General features: G+C 41.0%; 1 protein-coding gene across 3 annotated transcripts in view; it reads right to left on the bottom strand.

The window, feature by feature from the left end:
• The window catches only part of LOC128760244 (chromodomain-helicase-DNA-binding protein 6-like), a 51243-nt gene that overhangs the window by 20867 nt on the left and 16774 nt on the right, over positions 1–13602 (bottom strand). For all 3 annotated transcript variants that reach the window (XM_053867438.1, XM_053867439.1, XM_053867440.1), the window contains exons 3-14: positions 5253–5895; positions 4844–4985; positions 4153–4303; positions 3931–4080; positions 3668–3733; positions 3341–3405; positions 1918–2035; positions 1730–1816; positions 1517–1654; positions 741–862; positions 411–654; positions 130–306 (exon numbers count right to left, since the gene is read on the bottom strand). In XM_053867438.1, the coding sequence (XP_053723413.1) occupies positions 130–306; positions 411–654; positions 741–862; positions 1517–1654; positions 1730–1816; positions 1918–2035; positions 3341–3405; positions 3668–3733; positions 3931–4080; positions 4153–4303; positions 4844–4985; positions 5253–5895 (2103 nt within the window). The remainder of the gene's footprint in view (positions 1–129; positions 307–410; positions 655–740; positions 863–1516; positions 1655–1729; positions 1817–1917; positions 2036–3340; positions 3406–3667; positions 3734–3930; positions 4081–4152; positions 4304–4843; positions 4986–5252; positions 5896–13602) is intronic.

Genomic DNA, 13602 nt, shown 5'->3' with positions numbered 1-13602 from the left:
AGTTTCCAACACAACTCATTAGTCATTGCTTTTATATAACCCATGTTTATGTTGTGTCATCTACAGTTATATGATTTTTCAATTTATGAAATTACATTGAAATACAGTTTCATTTTAACTCTGGCTGACCAAGTTCATGAGTTTGAGTCCTTCGAGGAGTTTGCAGTTCCGGTTCTTTAATCTGTGCGCCTCGTCGATGACCACGCATCGCCAGTGCAGCTTCCTCAGCTCTGGGCAGTCTGCCATGATCATCTCAAAGGTGGTGATCAGACCATGGAACTTGAGCACGCCTGGGGTGGAGTTACCCTAAGAGAATTGCCAAAAGAACAGCACATTAAAACAATAATGGTGAAGTAATAAATACACAAATATCAAAGTTTTGGATGTAAATACAGAGAAAGTAACAAGACCTGTGCGTCTTTGTGAAACATTTCATACTGCAGAATCATCTGCCGACTGATCTGAGAGCCGTGATACACGATGACGTTCATGCGCGTCCATGTGCGGAACTCCCGCTCCCAGTTAGTGATGGTGGAGAGAGGTGCGATGATGAGGAAGGGACCTCGGATCCCCTTGCTGAAGATCTCGAACAGAAAGGTGATGGATTGAATGGTTTTCCCCAAACCCATTTCATCAGCCAGGATACAGTTTTTTCTGGAAAACAAACGTAACTTAAGAAAAACAGCGCTGGATTTCTGAAGGTCACACCAGACTGAGCTTTGAAGATTTCCTGAACTCACCTGTTGTACCAGTTGAAGAGCAACCAGTTCATTCCTTCTAGCTGATATTCTCTCAGCTGGTTGCCATTCCTGTAATCTCTTGACTTCTCCAACTTCTGCCAGTTTTCTGGAGGAGGCCGCTCCTGTGAAACACTTTTTATCAACAGGTGTTTTCATCACAATTAATGCGTAAATAATCAACTGGATTAACTATAACATCCCACAACAGCGTCTGACCTACAGCAAAAATCAGTGACTGCACGTATGCGCCTGTGTGTCACACATCGTCAGTTATGTAAAGGTTGAGTTTTTGGTTTTGTTCTGTTGGCTACTTCCGGTTTTATTTGGCAGTGTTGTCGCATCTTCCTGAGTGCACCTTGTCTTTCTTGTCGTTTGTCCTCCAAATCCCGTTATTGTCACCTGTGCTATTGGTTTGGTTTAAGTGTTTCTCACCTTGTGTGTTAATTGTCAGCGCACACCGTCTTGTTGTCAAGTTTGAGCATCAGTTTGAGCCAAGTCAAACCAAGTATTGTTCAATTTGAGACCCTTGAAGCTGGACTGAGTTTTTACATCCCCCTCTTTCGTGGTGTTGCTTTTGTTACTCGTTTTTGTCTGGATTAAACCATTGTTGAACTCCTAACCTCTTCTCATTTCCTGCATGTGGGGCCAAAGATCGTAACACTGCGTGAATGATCTGTCAAGCACCACTCTCATTGCATGGCTGTGGTTTCTGCACACAGACTTGAGTGATGTGTCACTTGGTATTTTAGTACACGTTACAACAAAAATCTTCATACCACATGTCTGAGCTCTGGAGGCATCTTCTGGATCTCCTCAAACTCTTTGATCTTCTCCGGGTCCAGGTCCTCCTGCAGCTCCCACGTTGCCTCCTCGTATGACAGGCTGCACCACTTCACCAGATAATGAGTAACCTCCTGTTCCCGAATACCAGATACTTAGTTACAGTACCTTACAGGGACAAAGCTCACAGTTGTTCACAAGCCTCTTACCTCGCCTGTCTCAGTATCCGTGGTAACAGCCACTTCCAGAACCCTGTCCACCTCCACATAGTCAGGGTTGAATAAATCCTCATCAGGCTTGTGTCAAGGGATTAAGAAACAGAAAACACAAATCACTTCAGTTCATGTGCATTCACCCGTTGGTTCTGATTGATCGAAAAGTTGCACAAATGAATCACCTCAGTGAACAAGTGTTTCATTTGAGCCTGTTTAGTCCTGAAACGCTTAATCTTCTGGTGGATTCTGGGATCCTTCTCCAGCTCTTCTAGCGTTGCCCATTTGCAGTGCAGGTAGGAACTAGAACATTAAATCAAACCAATGAAGACATCACTAAAATAAAATAGTTTATGCATTTTACATGAAAGACAAATGGCATATTACGATCAACAAATCAGCAAGAAAGAACCAGCACCAGGAGACACACTTGTCTACGTACAGTATATTGCGCTCCCCTTTAAACATCCATACATGGATCACATTACCACAGCAAGATCCATACAATGAGTAGCTGGATACCTTTCTGTGTTACAGACAAAGTGTCTTAATTAATAGTTGAGAGAGAACGCTATGGATCAGACACGTTACTCTGCAACGGCTGCACAGGACAAACCCAATCTATATGGAACATTTATGAATGAATGTACAGCCATAAATGTCAGGACATATAGTCGCAGCATTGTCGAGGTGTGGATGAAAAAAAGATTGCCACTATAAAGTGCTTCAATTTTCACACAAATTTTCAATAAAAAAAATCAATTTCTTCCACAATCTTCATCGATATTTGCCATTGAAGCTTAATTGAACTACGAGGCAACTAAATACTCAAGATTGTTGGTAATCAACCATTTCACTGTGAAGCGGCGCATCTCTGCAAAAGGTTCTTCCGCATTCATCTAAATGAAAAGTTCATTTTTATTCACGACCATAGTGAAAAATAAAAGCTGCTCGCTGGGTATGAAATTGGAGGGGAAAAAATAGTTTCTCTAGGGATCCCGAGACCTAAAGAAGTCGAGTCTGGTCAGAAGTCTAAACAGCCGACACAGCTTCAGAGCAATTAGTCGACTCTGGAGAATAAGCCCTGCCAAAGAGCGGCGTGTGCGCGGAAAGTCGTCTTCTGTGGGCGGAATCAATGTCATAAAAACTATTAAGTATTCAGCTCCAATGAGACGCTGCATTAATGCGTACATCAGTCACAATTTTCAGAGAAGGCTCGTCTGACCCAAGAACTTCCTCACATCAATGTGTGCAAACAGCCATGATGGTGCTTATCAGCTACAAACGATTTCGGCATTGTAACACAGCAACCCTTTGTACATGCAGGCAAATGGTGGATTAGGGATATAAATGTTATTATTTTTCTTTGTTTTAGACGCTGTTTGAAGGAAACTTCTCCTTCTTTGCATTAATAGACATATAAAATAACTAAAAAAACAACATGAATTTTTTCGGAGCAGTTACACTTGATTAATGTAGCCTGTATCAAATGTGTGTCGTTCATGATACAAATAATGGACCCTATATATGATTTAAGGACTCATTTGTGTTTTCTCTGTCGACACAATTCCGTCTTTGTATGTTAACGAAGAAGAAAAGATCACTTACAAATTTCTGTACTTGACATAAAACTCCTCAGACTCTTCATCTTGGTCCTCAGTCAAAGAAGGCGTCTGCAGAGACGCAGAATTAGTTGCAGCAAACATTCAGTGAACAGACCTAAGTTTGTCATCAACAACAAGTGGAGTCTGTGACTTTTTAAACATGGTGATCATACAGTTTTTTGAAGGCCATTTTAATCCCGAGAAGTTCTGTCAAGCTACAAGGAGATCATCACTGTGGACATTACATCTCTGAAAGCTGGTTACCAAGTTATTTCTGACAGAAACGGAGAAGACAAGAAATCATATTGACAAAAATGCACTGCTTCTTTACCTCCTTTTTCAACGTTCTGACTGACAGAATTTTCTCTATGATGTTAGCCTCATCCTCGGGCGGCTCCTGAGTGATGAAGATGAAACAAAATCAGCCCTTTCATTGTGTGAAACTTTTAATCTTAGACTTCAAAAATAAAAACAGGGCAAAAAAAAGAAAAACATGTTTCAAAAGTACACCACGTGAAGGACAAAATAATGTTATTATTTGTTTTTTTTGTCATCAAATATGCCAGTAAATATAATAGATAGAGGAATACTGACTTCAGCCTGCCATGCCAGAGCGGTGGCATTCAGAGCAGCTATGCGACCAGCTCCCAGAACAGCGATTGTCTCTCCATCGTCATCAACCACCTTGAAGTCCAGATCCTCATTGTACTTCCTCCTCTTGACCTGACGTACTGAACGCCTTTTCTGAAAACAGCAGAAAAAGATCACTGGATATACCTGCTTGATAAAAAAGTTGGTGTGGATCTTCAGACTAACAGAGTTGTCCAGAGCATCCTGGCTGTCCTCTCCCATGGTGACAGTGGACATTGAGGTAGTGTCGTCATTCTCCGCCGCCTCCTGTGACATTGGCTCTTGGTTTCTCCTCTTCGCTTTTTTCTTCTTCTCCACCGGCATCACACCAGGGTCTCTAAAGGTGGGCGAATCCATTTAATCTTGTTTTTAAATTTATATATATATATTTTCTTAAGGAGATTTATGTTCATCATCAAACAATAAAATCTATTACATAAGCTTCCGTAAATATCTTTGGAAAAGATGACGTACACGACAGGTAAACAGAGGAACATGACATCAAACGAGTCACAGATGTAACTTAAAACGATCGGACACCGCATTGATGTGAGAAGACTTGAGCTGAAGTTACAAGAAAAGATGATGCATCGGAAGTGACATGACGATGTCGAAGAAGAGCAGGGTGAACTCACGGCAAGCAAAACTGACGAGCACATCATGTTAATATTCATGACTATGTATTTTTAGCTCTGTGGCAGGGACTCCAAATACAACTACATAGTATATGAAGACTGAAACGGTAAGGGGGGGAGCATCTCTTCTCTGGCTATGGAGCAACTCGAAATCCTCTATAAAGAAGGAGCCCCCTGTGACCTGCTAAAAGTTCAGCTCAGATGTCACTGAATGTTCCCCTTTAAATTACTAGAGCTCTTACCTGGGTTTGCGTCCCCTCTGTTTAGGCGCAGAGGGAACAAGGCTCTTGCTATTTGCTGGGACATGGTTGGCGTTGAGATTTTGGTTGGATTGCAGCTGCCCATGACTCTTCGTGGGGAGTCTGAGGGATGGAGTTGGTGCTGCTGCAAGATTAAGTATTAAAACAGAAAACTGATTTAATAATTCAAAATATGAACACAATTGGTTGCTCAAGCATTTCACCCACGGTTGGCATGACTTTTCTCTTTTGCATGCTAAACTTGTCTTCTGTTATTTTCGGTCTTCCTTGCTCAAAATTTCGTCATTTGACCTTCCAACTTGGAAACTTTGGTGACATCTGAGTCAATAGAATTTGTCACTGGTCTGCATTAGTTATATTATCCATGACAAAGGAAACTTCAGATACCAACCTTGAATTGAGGGAACAGGAGGAAGGATTTTCACTTTGGGCTTTCTTCCCCTTTTACCAGGCACCCTAATGGGCACCTGAACTTGTCCAGATGTCAAAGAGGAGGCAGCTGATTTCCGGCTGATCACGTTCTTCACCTCCTTTGGAGTTTCTCGGCTGTCCTCCCTCCCTTTAGTCCTGCGCTCCTTTCTCTCTCTCCCCTCTTTCAGGACTTTGCTCTTCCTCAGAGTCACAACGGTCTCCTCCTTTACATCCTCCTCTCGTCGTTTCTTTGGTCTGATGCTTTCTCTATCTGTCCCCACCTCCCCCCCTCCAATGGTACATTCCCTCTTGTCCTTTTTCTTTCGTTTCTTCTTGACCCTGCCTCCCCCTCCTCCATCATCTTCCTCGCTGAAGGAGGAAGGAGGTCGAGGGCCCCCTAGCAGGTGCTTGGAGGTATGGGTCCCTGATGCCGAGCAGTGATTGGACATCAGCGAACTTCCCACTGGGGTGATGAGGCAGAGTTGGTCCTTGGGGCCCACAACCAGGTGACCCCTTGGGATTGTGGGAACGCTGGTTTGTGCGTTGTTGTTTTGGTCCGAGGCAGAGGAGGAGTCTGCAGCAGAAGAGGGTGGAGGTGTGTGCTTCAGGAGACCAGTGAACATCTGAGGATGCAAACACAACAACAATTTGTAATTTCATCCTCCAATAAAAAGAAGAAAAGCTGTCACAATCAGGTACAACTCCTTTGGCATTCACATCACAAGAGCTCATGAGTCATCATTTCAGGTCTAGCTCAAAGTAAAGGTGAGGCAGATGAGCAAGAAAACGTCTTATGCAGTTCCATGGCGAGTTCTACGCTTCATATTAGAGAAATTACTTGTCAAAAAAGCTTCCAGGTAAGAGCAAGTCTAGGATCAGAGGGGTTTTTTTTTAGGTAAATGCATCCCTGATATCCCATGAACTGTCCACTTCATGAGGGAAAGAAAGTTAAATGTAGCAGTTGAGTAAGTTCATGTCATCATAAAAGTGTCACCGTCAAAGCATAGATCAGACTTCCATGAGGCAATATCTTCACTGTGATGACAGGGGCCAGACAAAAGTTGTTATTTTAGAATGGATATTATTCAGATCAAATCCACTGACTCTGTATTAACACGTCTTTGCTGTGAGACGCTTCAATCTAATTATGGTATGAGAAGATATGAGACAAGGAATATAATATTCCAATCACAAAAAAGGGAGTCAAGACCTGATTAAATTAAAGAGTCCCTTCAGACGATCCATTATAATTTGGTGCTTATACATTGAACCATAAGGCATAGTGGAGCAAAAGTCAGGATTGAAACCTCGCAGTAAAACAAGCAAAGAATTTCACCCATAAGAGGAATTTGGGATAAAAAAATGAACTTGTAGACAAAACATATTCAGGTTTTCCCATACAACAAAAATGGTATGGGAAATCCTGGAAGGATTCTGAGAGTTCCTTCGCGCTTTAACAGGTGAGGGGTGCTCACGTTCCGGCTGTTGATGTGCATTTTCCCTTTTATAGACACAAAACCGTATGGTGTTCTGTTCCCTCACCCTGCCCAACAGATGCACAAATTGCTTGCATCTCTTTTGCTAGGATTCCGCTGCTGGCAAGTAAGCAGTCCATACACTAATGAACTGACTTTAGTGAAGGCACAAGTCATTCCTTGATTCACAGTGTGTGAAACATGGAAAAAAGCTGCCACTGATTAAGTTTCGTGGGGTCTATAAAAGCACCTCCTGTCATAAATTACGTCCATGAGCTGGTGGATGTGAAGGTCAACATATTTTGTGGCCCCTCTTTTCCTAAAATTGTTTAATTATGGTACAAGGCAAGGCAGACAAACGATCAAAGAAGTAAAAGAGGAACATAGCCAAAAAAGGTTCAAGGATGCAATAAATGATGACAGATTACAGAGGCTTCCAATCAGTAGCTCCATGTCTCATTATATACTGGCATATTCTACAAGAGCAACGAACAATTTCTGCCACACTCTACCAGGTCTAGACCGCTTTTATCTTATAAGACCAGAACCATGACAGGTCAGACTAATAGTGCCTCATTGCTTGAACCTTGAGTATGATTAGGAGGGTCAAGTATGATTCAAGGATGCCACTGTGAACTAGTAGAAAAACGTCACTGAATCACACAGTGGCCAGCATTAGAATCCAAAACTATTCCAGGTCATTTTCCAAGATGGATGAAAGATGAAGCGCCATAAAACACATATGAAATGCATGTAACCAGACAGCACAGCCCCTGACTGATTGATGAGACTAGACTGCAGAAATTGCTTTAAAAAAAGTGTCCTCCTATCATAAAAACATTTACAGCGAGTTAAATCCGACAGCTTCCCAGATGCAATTGAATCTAATGTCTCCCGCTGAGTCCTGCAGGACTCCCAGTGCCTGTGATGCATCAAGGAGCTTTCACGTGAAATTTATCTTTGATGTGTAAAATATTTTAACTACAGGAGTCTTGTCCTGTCGTTCTATATAACAGAGATTAATCCGCTACCTTAGCTGATATGACTGAAATGACAAAAATCTATAAATACAGAAACATTTTCTGGAGCAAAGCAACTGAATACCGAACTTACACCTCATACACCCTTCCATTGCACTATAATTTCAGATTAATTTTGAGCCACCCATACACATTTAAAGCTTCTTGCAGGCTACATAACACATGCCACATGATTAGGTGCCCTAGCCTCAAATGTGCTACAGGCACATTATTGAACAGCAACAGATAATGACTGAATATACCATTGAAACGATTGGCAAAAAACAACTGCTTAGGCACACGTCTTGTTCTCACTGAAATCAGCCACCCTCATCAGTTACTAACTTGACTAAAGGCCCTGTCCCATATATTGCAAATATAGTTATTACAGTTTTGCTATTTTTAGTCACTACAATCAAAACTTGAATGGTAACTCCACTATATTTAAATTGTGAGAGATTTTTTGGCAGGAAATGGAAAAGGAGTATCTTGAAACAGTGTTGGATTGCTTGAAAACATGGCATGTATTTGTAGGGATCTTTCTGCCATTGAGCTCAATTGACTTCCAGAGATCTTTTGTGGCATCAGCTGACAACCCCAAATCATCACTCTTAGGTCCTGAATGCTGAAATTAAAGTCTCTCCTGAATATTTAACATGCTCTCAGATTAACCTTTACACGACAGCTTTGAACATTTTGCTCTGACCCAGTTAGCCGCGTTAAAGGGCCAGCTTTGTATACAAGTAGTGGGAAATACTTAATCGGAAACTTACATAGGCTCTGTTCATTTTTGATGATTTTTATGAAACAAGGTTTAGCATGTGACAAAAGCGGTGCTTAGTATCTCATGAGACTCAAGTCAGAGGTGCTCATAGCTGTCGTAAATTTCCCCATCCAGAACCTGTCCAGGACGTACACTTGATTTGGTGTCAATCTACTGAGTTGGTGGACATGCCCAGTTGGTGCACAAGACAGTCAAGTCAATAGAGTATAATTGTAGCCCCAGTATAAGCTTTGAAAAGTGGCCATGTACAGTAGTTGAGGAATTCTACCGTACATGTACATAACTGTATATATATTACATAATAACCCATAAAATACATTGTTCTAATAAAAATAATCAGACTTTTTGGTCATTGTCTACTCAAATGTTCCCCTTTCCAAAAATATACAGTGCACTGTTGAACGAGAGAGATCTGAAAAACAACTTCATTTTTTACAAAAGAATTGAATAGTCTTTCAAAATTATTGATAGTCTAATCAATATTGTTCAGTCACTGAATTATCTTATAATTGTGTGTAACTAAATGGGATAAAACGTATCCTTTATTGCATCATTTTCAATTTGATTCAATTGGATAAATGCATACTGAACCCACCCGTTTAAATTATTAAATCCAACTCATTAATTAATAATACAGAAAGCGACTATTTGAATATAAAAATTATGAGAATAAATTAGAAAGTGAGTGTGATGAGATGCAGCAGTGACAATGCCATAATGTAGTGCATAGCATGGACCAGAAAGCATGTAAACTCAGTGACATGTACACCAATGAAAAAAGGAGGACGAGGTCCACATGTGGCTGAATTTCAACTATCAATTTTTATCCAAACCACTGGCTACTCAATCACTTTCACACGTGTTGGTTGTAGCCTGTCACGTCAATGTGACGGCTTGGTTCCTATGACAGCAAAGCTGAGAGAGTAATAAAGATTCTAAATCTGGCAACCGCCCGTTCCAGTGATTGTCTGTATTTAGAAACCAGTGAGGAGGACGCTCAGTGCGAAGGGGCCGATGCAGTCACAGGGGATCGACAGAGTGACGTGCATGCACGTGAAGCGTCACTTCGGTGAGGGACACCTTTAGTCTGGCAGCATCAGAACAAGTTTGAAGCAACATCTCCATCAAACACACCCAAACACACGCACACAGGCAAGCAGAGAAGACACGCAATGCCAGCTCAACGACCTCGCTGGCAGTGAGTTGGGGGATGTGAGGGCTAGCAGGGACGTTGCCATGGAAACTGGAGCAAGGAGGCAGACGTAAACACACCCGATGGTAGCATCAGACCCAGTTCAAGTAAAGTGGTCTGTCCTGATGACTTTGCATTGAGTTTCAAATATCATACCCACCTAAGTATTAATAGAATTACTGCAGAATAAAATGGGGTTTTTTTTTCCTTTTTTTTTTTTTTTTTTTCTGCTCACGATGTGAAACGCTTGTCAGGGTTTCCATCAGGATATTGGGTAAAAGGAAGAAAGCAGAGGAAAGTTCCTCTCCCAATCAGCAGCTGTTCTCACGAGGTCTGCTTCTCATGTTGTCCAGCTGCGCGCCTTGAGTTCCGTGAACGAACCACAAACTTCAGTCAATATGATGTTTTTTGGGGGATTTTTCTGCTAAAAACAAGCCAAAAACCACCATGACCATGGCCACCTTCAGGATGCGTTGTGTTATCCGCTTGTTTTGATGTTGCCGCTTCATTTACGTCTGATACTTTCGTCTGGTCATGTGAGATTTCATCTTAAAAAAGAAATCCTTTTTTTCTGAATGCATGGCAACTCTCATTTAAGCCGTGACAGTGCACCACGAACGTTTATGTAGCGGAAACCCTGAATGTCCTGTGTAGTAATACCAAAAGCACTTTTTGCTGATGGAAAACAATAGCCATTTAGTGAGATCCTGATGGAGGATCACCTTGAAACTAACTGAGTGTGTAGCTTATAAACAAGCCACTCTTTAAGCTGTGTAATGTACGATAGAAGTAGGTTTTGTAACATCAGGATTCTCGTTCCACAAAAATCCTGAGAAATCCTGAATGTGTTTGTCTATATTTCTCAAAAAACGTTTCCAACATGTCTGATCTCAGTCGATGCTGACAAGCCACAAAGAGAAAAGGTTGCTCCCAGATCCTCTGCTGAGCAACGTTGGACTTATTATGCCATTTGTGCAAAGCCACAAGCAGGAGGCCACTTTGATTTGCTCATCATCATACGGGCACTACTAGAGGCCAGCCATGACTAGTCTGTATGGTTTGTCTCATCTCACACCAAGCTTGTCGATTCCAAACTTTCCTCCCTTTCTTTCCTCAGCACATTCTTGCAGGTCATATCTGGAATTACAACCCCAATTGTGCATTTCCTCTGACATTTTTGTTCTCAAGCGCAATCTCAACAAGATACAGGGGGAAAAAAGTATAGAGCTGAAGACATCACAGCTTCGTTATGTTTGGACGGGTAGTCACCACGGCAGACTTTGGATGAGTGTAACACCTCATCCTTAGTGAAGTCTAGTGGCACCTAAAAGGCACTAGTCCTTTGACCCACACCGAACAAGTCTATAGAAAATTATTAGCTGAAAGCTTCAGAACTAGACAAAGACTAACGACTAGAATATGCTTGAGACCTATTTAAAATGGCCGAAACGGCAGAATTATAGGAGAAAAACTATAAAAATGAAAAAAAAAAAAAAATGTCAAGCAGTCCCTGCAGAGGTCAATAGCTTGCCTATTATGTTGAAGTGTTTCGGTCCAAATAGGAGAAATGGAGGTTAAACTTGAGCCGAATGTCATCTTTTGTAAGGATGAGACTGCCTGACTCACTGTTCTTCTCAGATCCATGAGTATGTGGGATGTTTGAACAGTATCGGAATAGGTGTTCAAAAGGCACCTGAATAACAAAAAAATGAATAAATATATTAAATAAATGTATAAATAAATAATTAAAACACACCAAGAATTTTGAATACAATCTCCTTGAAGAAAGATGAACAAGGACAGAGAAGCCTCAAGTCATTAGACGTTTTGGCTATAGACTTTTTGATAGGCTCATATTGATATTCTGGCTGACATGCTGGAGTGCACGCAGGCATCTGCACAAGTTTAACCTGCCAGTACGTCACCAACACTCCACTTATGGAGGCAGTTTTGGACAACATTCAACAAAAAAACTGTAGCAATAACATTAATATTTGACATTGTCAAGAAAGTCAGAAAGAATGACATTCTTTGAAGTGTTTTCGATTAAACTATATAAATCTGTGAAGAAGTGTCATCGAATGTGTGATGTGAGCTATGATGAAGGACAGAAGGTACAAGTAGGTCACTCGCATCAGGGTGTGTAACAAATGAATGACTGCTTGCCAACTGGGTTAAATTTGCATGATGCACCTCCCTTATAGCAAATTAAATCCGACACTGTGGGGCCCAAGTCAAATAGAATAGATATTCATGCCTATTGCACATTAACATAACACATACATAAAGAAAAGGTAGAATAAGAAGCATAAGCTAACAATTGAATCGATTGAATGAATCAACCCAACAAATTACAACATCTCAGCCGAGGAGCTGAAAGGTTTCAGAAAATTTCTAAAGTGATTCTGAAGCATATCCCCGCTTTAGCATTTAATGAACAGAGTAGCTTAGCAGTTCTTAACTGGAAAAAAGTTATGTCCGACACCTCTTTATTGATGTTTTCATTGTCCTTAACGCTATTAAGTGAGACAGGAAAAAAAAAACATTCTCAGTGGAACGAGCAGTGAATGTTTCAGTTTGGTGCAATGGAGAAAATACATCCGTAAAGTACAAGCTTCTTAAGGGACAGGGGAAGCCCTGTCTTGATAACTATTTTCCAAAAGATTTCTGTCCAAAGTGGATTACACCGAAAATAACACCCGAAGTGCTTGGGTGAGCCGGCATAAGGTACAAAAAACATTTTGCCTCTCATCACCAAACAACCAAACAATGACTGCTTGAACAGTCACCAATAAGGATGTGGACATATTCATAAACATGCAGTATGAAATAATTATATACGGTCAAAGCATTGAATTACAAAAATGAACAAATAAGTAATAGTGAATTCAAATTCAGCGTGGTGGTGCAAGAAGTGGAAACATGTCTCGATGACGCACTGAAGTAAGCTCCTGTTGACGTATCGACTAGGTGCAGGTAAAAAAACATGAAGGCTGGATGCTCGAACAGTGTCAGTGATGTAAGCCTGTTCTCCCCAAAAGTTGTGGATCATCATAAGAAATGAATAAAGGAACTTAAAAGAATGAGGAACAAGTGGCAAACATCAGCATCATCAGTACTCTGCAGGAAACTTTTGGCTTGAACGTTCACCTCAAAAGGGTTCTGAAACTGACTGCAATACCCATGGTTTACTAACGAAAAACAGGAATGCATCATCAAAGCAGCACAGAGAAGCAGAGGTGTAGAAATTCAGCCATAAAAGAGTAAGTTCCTTTGTTTACCCACAATATACATTTTGTACTGTTGACTGTTCTTAAGAGCATCAAGCTGATTTTGAACTTCATTTTTATGTCCCACAACATAATAATGATAAAAATTAGTGCTTCATTTACATGAATCAGATCGGAGACAAATCGCTCAAATATTGGCAGATAATTCTTTCGATTAGCTCCGAGTTAGTAACTCTGGTTGTCATAAGATGGCGCTGGTGTTTGACCTAGTTATGACAACAGAGCATTGCATGCCTCCACTTCACGGCGCATTTATAGCACATGTAAACAAACTTTTAATTATTATTTTTTTAAATAAATAGAGGGAAAACAATACTTCTTTCTAATTATGTCTTGGTAGGCTGAATGTCCGTGAGTCTTTAAGTGTGACCTAAACATGCGACAAAGTATCACATCACGGTTGAATTTGCTTCCATGAGTGATCAAGCACATGTTGTGTTTGTGCTTATGCACCATGGCTCAATCGGCTTCCACAACGCAATGCACATACATTCATACATCACTCTGCACAAATGTGCACTGGGCCACTGCATCGCTGCAAGAAAGGCCAGGCGAGCTAAGTGAAGCTGC

The sequence above is a fragment of the Synchiropus splendidus genome, chromosome 6 (genome assembly GCF_027744825.2).
Source record: "Synchiropus splendidus isolate RoL2022-P1 chromosome 6, RoL_Sspl_1.0, whole genome shotgun sequence".
NCBI classification, from domain to species: Eukaryota; Metazoa; Chordata; class Actinopteri; order Syngnathiformes; family Callionymidae; genus Synchiropus; species Synchiropus splendidus.
This window is presented reverse-complemented; position numbering and strand designations above follow the sequence as displayed.